At 47.2% G+C, this 12,107-nt stretch overlaps 5 protein-coding genes across 5 annotated transcripts; 3 read left to right on the top strand and 2 right to left on the bottom strand.

Moving 5' to 3' along the window:
- Positions 1 to 152: 152 nt before the first annotated feature.
- On the top strand, positions 153 to 1,443 carry N7520_000928 (iron-sulfur cluster-binding protein, rieske family domain protein; the record flags this gene model as incomplete). Its single annotated transcript, XM_057134863.1, has 2 exons — positions 153 to 985; positions 1,035 to 1,443. The coding sequence occupies 2 exons, from the start codon at positions 153 to 155 to the stop codon at positions 1,441 to 1,443; spliced, it is 1,242 nt and encodes a 413-aa protein (XP_057000799.1).
- A 745-nt stretch (positions 1,444 to 2,188) lies between these two features.
- On the top strand, positions 2,189 to 4,068 carry N7520_000927 (fungal specific transcription factor domain-containing protein; the record flags this gene model as incomplete). Its single annotated transcript, XM_057134862.1, has 3 exons — positions 2,189 to 2,534; positions 2,582 to 3,483; positions 3,541 to 4,068. The coding sequence occupies 3 exons, from the start codon at positions 2,189 to 2,191 to the stop codon at positions 4,066 to 4,068; spliced, it is 1,776 nt and encodes a 591-aa protein (XP_057000798.1).
- A 385-nt stretch (positions 4,069 to 4,453) lies between these two features.
- On the bottom strand, positions 4,454 to 4,759 carry N7520_000926 (uncharacterized protein; the record flags this gene model as incomplete). Its single annotated transcript, XM_057134861.1, has 1 exon — positions 4,454 to 4,759. The coding sequence occupies one exon, from the start codon at positions 4,757 to 4,759 to the stop codon at positions 4,454 to 4,456; it is 306 nt and encodes a 101-aa protein (XP_057000797.1).
- A 933-nt stretch (positions 4,760 to 5,692) lies between these two features.
- On the bottom strand, positions 5,693 to 7,455 carry N7520_000925 (MFS transporter; the record flags this gene model as incomplete). The annotated part of the gene is made up of 5 exons (XM_057134860.1): positions 5,693 to 6,015; positions 6,066 to 6,665; positions 6,713 to 7,125; positions 7,176 to 7,237; positions 7,294 to 7,455. 5 exons carry the CDS (start codon positions 7,453 to 7,455, stop codon positions 5,693 to 5,695), a joined length of 1,560 nt encoding a protein of 519 aa, XP_057000796.1.
- A 1,149-nt stretch (positions 7,456 to 8,604) lies between these two features.
- Positions 8,605 to 11,844, top strand: N7520_000924 (VAC14 family protein; the record flags this gene model as incomplete). Its single annotated transcript, XM_057134859.1, has 10 exons — positions 8,605 to 8,672; positions 8,731 to 8,893; positions 8,944 to 9,114; positions 9,167 to 9,851; positions 9,901 to 10,667; positions 10,716 to 10,820; positions 10,872 to 10,990; positions 11,042 to 11,121; positions 11,168 to 11,327; positions 11,394 to 11,844. 10 exons carry the CDS (start codon positions 8,605 to 8,607, stop codon positions 11,842 to 11,844), a joined length of 2,769 nt encoding a protein of 922 aa, XP_057000795.1.
- Positions 11,845 to 12,107: the final 263 nt, after the last annotated feature.

Below are 12,107 nucleotides of genomic sequence, written 5' to 3'. Positions count from 1 at the left end.
TGCCGTCGGCCCCACGCCGGGATCTCTCGTTCGGGGCCTGTTACGGTAAATGATCGCATGATCGAAAATATGCAATCAATCGGGGCATATATACCTATCACAACCGAGGACATCCCGATTGTCGCAAATCAAACTTATCTGCATACTTCATCATGGCTACGGCAGTTGCTTCTTTGTTTGGATACAGACCCTCTTCGGCAATCAAGAAATCTCAAAATGTTTCAGATGAGTCTCTTAAAGCACTTCCAGCATCTTGGTACCGCTCACCGGAGATGTACGAACTGGAAAGAAGGGCTATTTTCTCCAAGAAATGGATCCTGATCACTCACAAGCTACGCTTCTCCAACGCCGGCGACTTCCTAAAGGTCGAGGAAGCTGGTTTCTCTTTTGTCTTATGTCTTGACCGGGAAGGCAATCTGAATGGCTTTCACAACATCTGCCGCCACCGAGCATTCCCTCTCATATCAGAGACGGATGGCAATGCTAAAATCCTCTCTTGCAAGTATCACGGCTGGTCCTACGGCCTCAACGGAAAGCTGGCCAAGGCACCCAAGTTTGATGAAGTCCCAGGTTTCGAGAAGCAAAGTCAGAGTTTATTCCCAGTACATGTGCATATCGACAAGCTAGGCTTTATCTGGGTGAATCTGAACGCATCTCCAAATCCAATTTCCTGGGAAGAAGACTTCAAGGGCGTGGATGAGCAAGAACGATTCCAGAAATTCGACTTCAGCGAATACAAATTCGACCACACTTGGCAGATGACTGGCAACTACAACTGGAAAACCCTGGCGGATAATTACAATGAATGCTACCATTGTACTGTTGCTCATCCCGACGTGGCTAATCTGGCCGATCTTTCATACTACTATACCGTCTCAACACCTGGACACATCCAGCATTTCTCCCGACCGCAGGAAGGGAAAGTGGCGGAGGATATTCAGAATGCCAGTACTTATTATTTCCCAAACGCGTGCATGACTGTCTCGTGAGTATTCTTCCTAATGAAGAAGCTTAATTAATTAACAATAATTTAGGCCTCACTTCTTTTACATGATGCGATGCGTCCCAACATCTGTTGGAACGTGCTCTATGGAATATGAAGTATATCGACACAAGGAAGCCTCAGATGAGGACTTTGAGTATATCGATTCCTTCTTTAAGCGAGTTCTGGACGAGGATAAGCATCTTTGCAATGCAGCGCAAAAGAACTTGAATGCTGGGGTATTTGTCAATGGTCAATTGCATCCTCGTCTTGAAAGTGCCCCGATATACTTCCAGAATACAGTTCGGGCTCTTCTTGCTTCTCATAGGAACGAGGAGAGAAGTGAGAAACGGGAGATCTGGCCAGCGCAACAGCATTCGGCAGGACAGGCTACTGCAGAGGACATTGAGTTTTGTGCCGGTTTATCATGCTCTGGAGGGAATGGAGAATTGGAATGGTAAGCTCAAGGCTTATTTTTTAGCTTGGATATCCCCAGATGAATACGAATATAAATAATGAATGATATAGCCAAATTAGCATGGGAGAAAAGTTCAAATGTTCGTATTACAGTAATCAATATACGGTACCTTTCTACTACTACACCCCCGCGTGTTATCGCGGTCCACGGGTCAGGACCCGATAACCCCGCCGCTCTTAAAGAACACTTGACACCAAACCAAAGTTTGTTGTTTTAAATTGTTTTTCTATAATGAATCGGGTTCACAAAAGATCACATCAGGCCTGCGAAAACTGTAGGTTAGTTTGTTCCACACCAGTCTCAAAATCCTCTTGCTGACTATCCCACAGGCGCAAAAAGACGCGATGTCCAGGGGAGCGGCCCGCTTGCTCCACATGTACACGCTTACAGCAGACATGCCAATACAGCAGACATTATGAACTACTGGAGAGGTCTGGAGATCGGGTTTTGGTGAGTCAGACTTTCTCATCGAAATTAAGAGTACACTGTTAATTCCAAGCAGGAAGAGAGGCTTTTACAGCTTGAGGAGAAAATGGAAATGATGCTGGAAGGACCAACGTGCGAGCTGATATTTCCAAGAGACAAGTTGGAGAGCTAATTGCGATAGATCAACCCGCCAAGTTGAAATTTCCAGGTCGAACTCAAACGAGGTGCACATTCGCGAAAACACTTCAGAGTCAAATGAGATACAAGAGGCGCTTACGCAGCGACGGATCTCTAGGAACGAGATGACTCCTCAGATTGATGACCCGTTACCCTTTTCGATGCCTCCCAAGGGTATTGTTGCAGAGGGAGTTGCTCTTTACTTTAAATACTGTCATAAACAACCTCTTTGGTTGTTCGACGCTGATGAGCTTTCAATTCCGGAAACGTGTCGCAACGAGGTGATATTTGGAACTCTCAGTCTTGCCCTGCGTTATTCAAACAATCCATTCCTGGAAGGCCGAACTGACAAAATGTGTCGACATTATGCCGAAGCTGCGCGAAGCTATATCATGTTTCGAATTGCTCAAGGCACTGTGGATCTGTCAACAATCAAGAGTCTGTGCCTTATTACGTTGGCTGAATATATCGGTAAGAATCTCTCCTGGTTAGCCAATGCCATATCTCACCTATTCTAGCAAATGATGCCCATCTGGTCTGGCTCCATATCGGTCTTGCGGCAAATCTGGCTCAGTGCGCAGGTATTGACATTGAAATGCACGAAGGAGAACTAGACCCGGCCTTAGAAGCGCAACGAAGAGTATTCTGGAGCATCCATCTTCTTAAGCAGCATTATGCTCCACACAGTATGCAACTAAATATGCTACGGGACATACAAAATCCCAAATATATGGCTGTCAACATCGACTCGCCACGGGAGATGGGCATGAAACCACCGCAAACACCGCAGGAAAACGGCGCATTCACTTCCCGAGGAGGAATATGGGTGTACATGGTACAGCTGGCTACACTTTGGAGTGAAGTTCAACAATATGTTTCGCATTGCGCAAGTGGATACTCCACGCCTCCTTGGTCTGTCGAGTCTGGCTATTCCATCATTGGGGCTCACCTAATGGACATTGAAACCAAGTTCCCCACTTGCCATCGGTACGACTCAGTGAGATTTCAGGATCAATCGCGAGAGGATTTACATCGTGACCGAGGATTCTGGAGTCCTTGGCTGTACCTCCAGTTCACCTATCATGCTGTGCACAGTGTACTCAATCATCCATTTCTGTACTCATGGCGCCCGCAGCAGTCTTCGCAACTTGCTGTGCCTAACACTTTTTGGAAAACGTCGTCTGAGCTGGCTCTTATTCATACAACATGGACTGTTCGACTGATTGACATGATCACCGAAAAGGACTATGAAGTTTCCGATCCCTTTCTTTGTCATGCGGTGGCTATTGCAGCTACCATTCATCTTTATTATTGCTGCGCTGCAGACCAGGGAATGAGGGAATCTGCGCAACGAAGGCTTGAGACTTGCACACAGTTTCTAAGTGGCTTGGCTACAAAATGGCCGCGGTGTCAGGCATTAGTATGTACACTGTCAGTGAAGTGGGAACTTTGCTCAATTACTAATACTTTAATTCAGCATCAAAAAGTCCAAGGCCTCATACATTCAGCATTCGCTGTCAGTCCTCATGCAAGTCATCACCGTCTAGCTCGACGAACACTATCTATAGATACAGCCCTAATGTGGGACATTCTTCGACACGGCTCCAGCAAGGCTTCATTCGCCCCCAGGGATGGTCTTTTCGACGCTTCATTTACACCACCCCCATCCAAAAATTCAGACAAAGTGACCGTTGAAACTGAGATTTTCCACCACTCTGCCACGGCGGTAGATACATCCGACGGAGGCCAAGCGCTACCACCATACTCGAGCACTTTGCAAGATCGAGCGGCTTCGGAAAACTCAGATAATGAACCTTGGACTCGAAGCCACTTGCGCTCTGTTGATAACGGTACAAACCATCCACTTCCGCGGGAGCCAGTGGGGTGGCCAGGACCTGCCGTTTCGGCCGATATGTCCTTTATGGATATTTCACATGATCCATTCTTTCAATTTCAAGATAGTGAGAATCCTTATCAAGGTTTGTGGGAGGTCGGAAACCTGTAGTGATACTTGTTCGGTCTTTCGGGATATTTTGATTGGTACATCTGAATGGAAGTTGAGATTGTGCCTGTGTAGTCATGTCGTATCACGCGAGTTATTTCCCCTCTCGCACACGGACACGGAGACCGACGGTGCTATCCGAGATTATCGGAGCGGACCGACTCCGATGATCAGTAGAGGTACCAAGCGAGGCCTATGTGTTTGTATCTGTGTCCACCGAACAACAACTGTAATCATCATTTCCTTATCACGACTTCTACATACATTCGACGAAGGTACAGAACTCTTGATCGGATCTTCCTCAGAGGTTAACAAATCACGTGGTATGAATCGTGGAAGGGACAAGAACTGGATAGTAAGAAGTTAATTAAAGTAGATTACTTCCACTCTAAACCATCAGTCGCAGCCCCAGGGCTACAGCACCAGCCACAAGGTGAGCATTTCCAAGCCCAGCTGTTTCGGCAGCTCCACCAGTCTTCGTCTCGCTCGCTGCAGAACCAGTCTTTGTAGCACTCTCAGTAGTCGTAGCAGCTCCAGTGGAAGACAAGGTACCTGCGGTAGCAGCAGCAGTAGCAGTACCAGTTGTGACACTTGCCGTGTTTCCAGCGCTAGCTTCGGTGTTTGTAGCGCCGGCCGTATCCGTACCACCAACCGTGTTGAAGCCCAAAGCGACCGCATAGGCAGGTAAAGTCATCGAATCTGAGAAAGTGGCTACATAGGTTCCACTCTGAGCAGACTGATATTCAGTACAGACCGCCGAGGACCCGGAGTCGATGTAATTGCAACCAACGGATGAGTATCTAGCAAGGAATTGGCTTTATGAATATATCCACATTCAGATCTATCAAGGTTGACTCACAATGGCTCAGAGGGATCAGTGTATGAACATGCTACAGAAGAAAGTCCAGTGACGATAGTCGCGCCCGCCGCAGGGAGTGTGCAAATATCGGCGACACCGTTTTCGCACTTGACAATGTACGTGGTATGAGTGGCATCCTAAAAAGGGTTAAATTATCAGTATAGATGTTCATCCAAATTTTGGGGTTTTACTTACACTTCCAGCTGTGGAGATGGACACGTAACCGGAATCCACAAACCATTGGTTCAGGAAAGGTGAGTCGCCAACATGGTTCTGGGCTGTCTGGGCAACAATAGTAGTGGCACCACAGAGAGCCAGCCAAGCACGAGAAAACATTATGAATTGTACTCGGTATAATATAGCCTTCAAGTGCAAAGAAGTAGAGTAGAATTGAGATTTTATTATTGCCAAGCTGCCAACAGGAATTATAAAGCCAAGTTCGTATTGGCAGCCGCGCTAAAATCCGGTGCCTGGACCCTTTACAGGGATTTTGGTTCAAATGGAACCCTTGGGACGCTCGGTTCACAAGTGGCGCTCACTAGTCTTGCCCGCTAGCCGGAAATTAATTTTGCAACATACACAGACTTCTCTGCAATTCGGTAAGGTAGCATAAGCTAGGCCTGAACTAGGGAAAAGCACTGAGACACAGAGAAATCTTCGAATTTATAACTTGGAAGCGTTAGCGTGCTCGTATTTGCTGAATTGGAGCCACCAGGTTAAATTCCCATTAAACTCTGGCTAATTTCCAGTGACTCAAGGCTATTTCATTCAAATACTCTTCTTTCCACGTGTCTCGAGGGGGAACAAGACGGCAAGAATACCGCCCATTCCCAACAACGCAGCGCATACGTAGATTGGGACCGAACTGGCCGTTGAAGTGAAAGCACCAATGAGCGCAGATACCATGCCCATCAAACGATTGAGAGAAACTGCAATACCGTTTCCAGTGCCACGGTGCGCTGAGGGCATGACTTCTACCGTATAGGCGTATAGGGTTCCGTAGTATATATTAAGGGAGACGGATATGGCACATGCGAAGCCCAAGTTCTGGGCATCTGTTTTGACAGCAGTGTATCCGAAGAAAAATATCACTAGACAGGGTCAATTGAAATAATGTCTACAGTTAAGCTTGGTATCTTACTGGTGAGAAAGGCGCCGATCGCCATCGTTCTTTTTCGCCCGAATACAGACATCTCACACATAAAGCCTGCAATTATCGGACCCGGTATTGCGCATAGACTGGTGATTGCATAGTTCCGCCATGTAAGGTAGGTTGAGGTGGCTCCAGAGGATGAGTCTCGTGATGCGAGATATTCCGGTAGGTAGACATAGTACAATGCATAGCCCAGTCCGATGAGAGCCCAGGAGAGCCACACCAGACATGTGGAAATGGCTAAGGTCTTCGTGACAAAGAGCCCTCGGACATGAACACCCAGCTCAGAAAATGAAGCCTTATTCTGAGCGTGTGAGCTGTGGATTTGGCCATAGGCCTGAAGCTGATCTAACGTAAGCGAACAGGCTCTGTTGTGTTTGTGAGCGAGATCTTGAAGTGTTCGAACAACGTCTTCATCTCGACCTTGACAAAGGAGAAACTTCGGCGTCTCATGGAAATGAATAACGAGGACTCGGGCGATACTCAGGACAAAAACAAGAGCTCCACAAGTGTAGTAAAGGTATCTCCATCCCATGTTATTGGCATTTGTGCAGGGGGTAGTGCCATCTGTTGGACAACTGTAATTTGCTACTGTTGTGTCAGCAATATATGACATCAAGAGTGGAATAAATTACCCATATAGCCCCAAGCAATGAGACCAGCCACTGTCTGTCCAATTCCCCACCAGCCAGCTAGAAGAGTAAGAAGCCATTGCTTGTTCGAAGGGAGGTATTCCAGAAAGACAGTCGTGTCCAGCACTAAATTTCCGCCTGAGCCAAAAGCTGATAATGCGACCATGGTTGCCCATCCTGCGTAGTTGGGAGCAGCGCCGGCTGTGATGGCAAAGATGGCACTGATCAGTAGAGAAAAATTGAATGCCCACTTTCGACCGATGATGTCTGCAGAGCTACCCCAGAATAGAGCTCCCGCTAACAAAGCAATATAGAAGCCTAACTGGGCACCTCGGGAGAATTTAGGAGGGTATTGTGCTACGACTTGATCGGCGGATATGCTCATGAGGAAGAGTAATAGGGAGTCAACTGCATAACTGTAGAGGGTTAGCTCTGGAGTCTTGATGGTTATTTGATCTTCACGCACCCAAATCCATTGAGGAAAAACAATTTCGTATGATAAGCAGTGAATCCGATTGTGTCGATTGCCTGCGCTGGTAAGCATCAATTGTTTAAAAGTTGGGGCTGGGATCTATGGAACATACATCATTCACAAGGTTCATCTTTGCAGCCAAGGCGTGGTCAACCCCGTCAAGTGCTATGAGATCACCAAGGCCAACTTGGGTAGAGCCCGAGTCCTTGATTGATTTATCCTGACTTGCGTCATATTTCTGGGATTCCCCAACTTCATCGGTTGTATTGGCCATATTGCTTCAATGGAAGTGATGAGATGTCAATTGAAGGCATGAAGAGCAGGCTTTTATATTCCCTGGGCTATGACCAAGCTCCTCCCCCCAATTAGCGGTTCCCATACTATGTCTGTTTTGGAATTGCTATCTAATGGTGATTTCATCCCCGATAGGCAAGATACCGAGCAATCTCCCCACATAGCCATCACAATTGGCTAATGAGCAAGGTTTTCTGAGACGGGCTCTAGATGAGGAGAAATCCAGTATGCGGGCACGAATCAAATGAACATTTGAATGTGGATCTTATCAGGTTGACGGAGTAGGTACCAAGTAGTATAGAAGTCGCTATCTATGGTAATTCGCCGCTCATGTGAGCGGAGATCTCGGTCCGGGAAACCCCAGATTCCCCAGATTTGAACCAATCATTGGAAATCCATATCTGTCAAATCCATAGGTTAGGGATAATTATCCTTTCATGCAAAATGCAAGATACTAGCCTCTTTTTCTTTTGGGATTGGTTTATCAACTGAATTCTTGGCCGATTTCATCAAGGTAGTCCTTCATGTGATACATCCATTAGGATCAACAATGACACCTGAACACCTGGGTATTCCTACTATTCACACAAGAAGTTTAATTCAAAGCGACTAGAATATTAAGTATTTTGGTAATGCATAACAATGCTTAATCCTAACTAAATACATATACTGGGTCTTTGATCTCCCCAATGTCTAGAAAACAGAAAGATTTTGGTCAAAGAAAGTCCCGTTTCTAGAAACTGACAGTAAATTACATTCATTTCATTTCTTTCAGCTCCAGTGACTTTGAAATACTTCGGCTTCACGAGTTCCTCCTAAAACTTGAATAACGTTGATAGTTGCCAGTACATATATCGGCCCGAGTCTAGGTCCGATCTGCTGACATACGTCACACCACGCTTGGGCTTCCATCCACGTTGACAACGCATCCTTTCGCCATATTCACAACCCCACCTCTCCCAGAAGCGAGTGATCCACAAAGTTAGACCAAGTGAATACGATTTACCAACTTTTGGTCACTTGAGCAAATACTCGAACCGACCGCGACCCGACCGTGAACCTTAACCCGACCCCCTCCAACATGAACATTGCTTAATCGGAGCTCGTGACAGCACTCTCCGTTTGAGCAATGGACTACTCAATCCAGAGGTTGCTCAACGACAAACTCTATGATAAACGGAAGCAAGGCGCGCTAGAGTATGTCCCAGAAATCACGAAAGGCTGATTGCAGGTGCTGACGCGATATCTCCCGCAGACTCGAGAAAATCGTTCGCGATGCCGTTTTCAAATCAGAACACGAAACAATCCAGAAGATCGTGGAACAGCTTTGCCATGACTATGCCTATGCGGTACATCAGCCTCATGCCCGGAACGGTGGTTTGATTGGCCTGGCAGCTGCTTCAATTGCCTTGGGATCCGTGAGTCAAAATAGCGAGATATCAAGATATGGTGCTGATAACAGTTTTAGGAAGGGGTAGCGCCCTATTTGAAAGAGATTGTGCCGCCCGTCCTGGCGTGCTTTTCTGATCCGGATGCGCGAGTCAGATACTATGCCTGCGAGAGCATGTACAATATCGCCAAAGTCGCCAAAGGAGAGATTTTACTTTTTTTCAATGATATTTTCGATGCGTTGGCCAAGGTGAGAAAGACGACACACTTTCTATATATTGCAACTAACGCTGGTTATGTAGCTTGCCTCGGATGCGGAACTTTCGGTGAAAAATGGTGCGGAGCTTCTCGATCGGTTGGTCAAGGATATTGTGGCAGAGTCTGCTGCTTCATATGTCTCTGTACTGCAGCTGTCGGAAAAAGATTCAGACCCTGACCCATTCGAGGAGACTGATCTGCCCACCGCTTTCTCTCTTGCAAGGTTTATTCCTTTGCTGAAAGATCGAATCCATGTTATTGGCCCGTTTACTCGAAACTTCCTAGTTTCTTGGTTGACTCTGCTGGATACTATCCCTGATCTAGAGCTGGTTTCTTATTTGCCCGAGTTCCTAGAAGGCCTGATCAAATTCCTAGGTGGTCCCAACAAAGACGTCAATGTGGCAACCCAAGGCCTTTTGGAGCGATTTCTTTCAGAGATCAAACGGATCACTCGACTGAAAAAGGGAATTGAAGCAAACCGCAAGGTTCGAAGCCGCAGACGCTCCACCGTAAGTGATGCTGTCAGCTTGAGCGCCAGAACAGAGCAAACGGTGGATACCGCGGGAGAAGGAAATCAAAATGAAATTGCGGTGGACGATTCGGCTTCAGAATCCTATATTTACGATGATGTCACCCAAACCGAGGGAGATTGGATTCCGGGGCAGGATGTGCAAATTGATTACCCAAAAATTTTGGACATTCTTGTCGGCTTTGTCGACACCTCTTATGGTAAGCTCTATCTTTCTATTTGTCACGCCCAATACTCACGTTTCTATAGATGAAGAAATGCAGCTCACGGCGCTCCGTTGGATCGATTCCTTCTTTGAGATCAGCCCAGAAGACATTCTCCCGTTTGTCCCCCGGCTTCTCACACAGGTGCTTCCGGCGATGTCCAGTGGCGTCGATCAAGTCCGGCAAGCAGCCAACCGGGTCAACAAGTCTCTTCTCGAATATATCTATTCTCTTTCCGATGATAACATCGAGGACACAAAGCAATCCCAATCCAAGGCTCCCTCTGTCGCGCCCAGCAAGGAGAGCACAGAAAGAAAATCCCCGGAAACGAACAATGAGGTTAGAAAGTCAGTGCAAGGGTCTGCTGCGGTGACACCACGTAGCAGTATCGTTTCAACTCCATTTCAGCCAGCCGATCTTGACTATGCCGCGGCGGTCAATTCTCTTACTCTGCAATTCCTAAATGAGAATGAAGCTACTCGGGTAGCTGCACTCTCTTGGCTGATTATGTTACACCGCAAGGCACCTAGCAAAGTTGTTGCGTTCAACGACGGTACCTTCCCAGCTCTATTGAAAACCCTGTCCGACCCGGCAGAGGCAGTTGTGACAAAGGATCTTCAACTACTATCACAGATCTCAAGAAACAGCGAAGACAGCTACTTTGCCTCTTTCATGGTGAACTTATTACAGCTCTTCTCCACAGATAGACATCTGCTCGAGGTGCGCGGGAATCTCATTATCCGACAGCTGTGTCTCAACTTGAGCCCAGAGCGAATCTATCGGACACTGGCAGACTGTCTGGAGAAGGAAGAGGTACGTTTCTAACGTGCATCGGCAGCTTTCGTTGCTAACATTTACAAGGACATTGAATTCGCCAGCATCATGGTGCAAAACCTTAACAATAATCTGATCACTGCACCTGAGTTGTCTGATATGAGAAAGCGATTGAGGAACCAGGACTCAAGAGTTCGTTCAATTTTAACCGGCTTTACTGGAGGGGACTAACTTTTTACCTAGGAGGGCCAAACATTCTTCGTTGCTCTTTTCCGTTCATGGTGCCATAACGCCGTCTCCACATTCTCTCTGTGTCTACTTGCTCAAGCCTATGAGCAAGCCTACAATCTCCTCCAAATTTTGTATGAACCTGGTGTCTGGGCTTAGATCCATGTGCTAACCTTGGTTGACAGCGCCGAACTTGAGATGACAGTCAACATGCTCATCCAGATCGACAAGCTTGTACAGCTTTTGGAGTCACCTGTATTCACCTGTGGGTACAGTTCCTCTCTACAGGTGTTCAATCCTAATGTGTCTAGATCTCCGTCTCCAACTCCTCGAACCCGAAAAATATCCCTATCTGTATAAATGCCTCTATGGTGTCCTCATGCTCCTCCCTCAGAGCTCCGCCTTTGCTGCCCTCAAGAATCGCTTGAACAGCGTAAGCAACATTGGATTTCTTCACGGGGGACCCCGCAGGTATGCAGACAAACCCCACACCAAACCCCACATTCAGGGCAGGACGATACTAAGAGACCCTTTCAGCGCCGCCCCAACCGCTCCCTCCTACGAACGTCCCACTGGAGCCCGACTCAAAGGCCGAGACGAAAACAACATCCGCTGGGTCGAGCTGCTCGACAAATTTAAGGCAGTCCAGGAACGGGCCCGTCGCTCACAAGCCCAGCAACGTCACTCCCTCGATCCTACTGACTCTCTACAGCCTTCCCTCACGGCTGCCCTCTCTGCTGCGGCTGGTGGCCGCGATCGGTCTGGTCTCCCTGATACTCCACGGGGTGGCCCAATGATGAGCTCCGGTCCCGGTGGTCTTGGAATTGGTGGTGCAGGACCTAATGGTATGGGTTCTAATCGTAACGTGCAAGATCCTGGTCCCAAGGCTGGCTCGTCCTCATCCATTCTGGGGACTGCGCACAAACACAAATCAAGTCTTCCCAACCTGGGCCGGTTAGGGATCGGAGGACGCAAATCGAAGAAATGAGTACATGTTACACTGACTTAAGTCTTACAATATGAAACACTCACTCATTCCTACCTTCCATGTAGAATGTATTAGTTACGTATCAGGCCTACTAAATACTTGCACGATTCAAATTGTTCGAAATCTTCAAACCAAGTTCAATGCTATGTCGGCAAATCAACATGCGAGGGTGAAATATGGACACCAGATGATCAACATGATCAATATGGAACAAGAGAAAAGAAAAGAAAAGAAAAAAGTGTTCACAGGCATCAAATACCTCA

The sequence above is a fragment of the Penicillium odoratum genome (genome assembly GCF_028828045.1).
Source record: "Penicillium odoratum strain IBT 22623 chromosome Unknown utg000001l_segment0_segment0, whole genome shotgun sequence".
Taxonomy (NCBI): domain Eukaryota; kingdom Fungi; phylum Ascomycota; class Eurotiomycetes; order Eurotiales; family Aspergillaceae; genus Penicillium; species Penicillium odoratum.
This window is presented reverse-complemented; position numbering and strand designations above follow the sequence as displayed.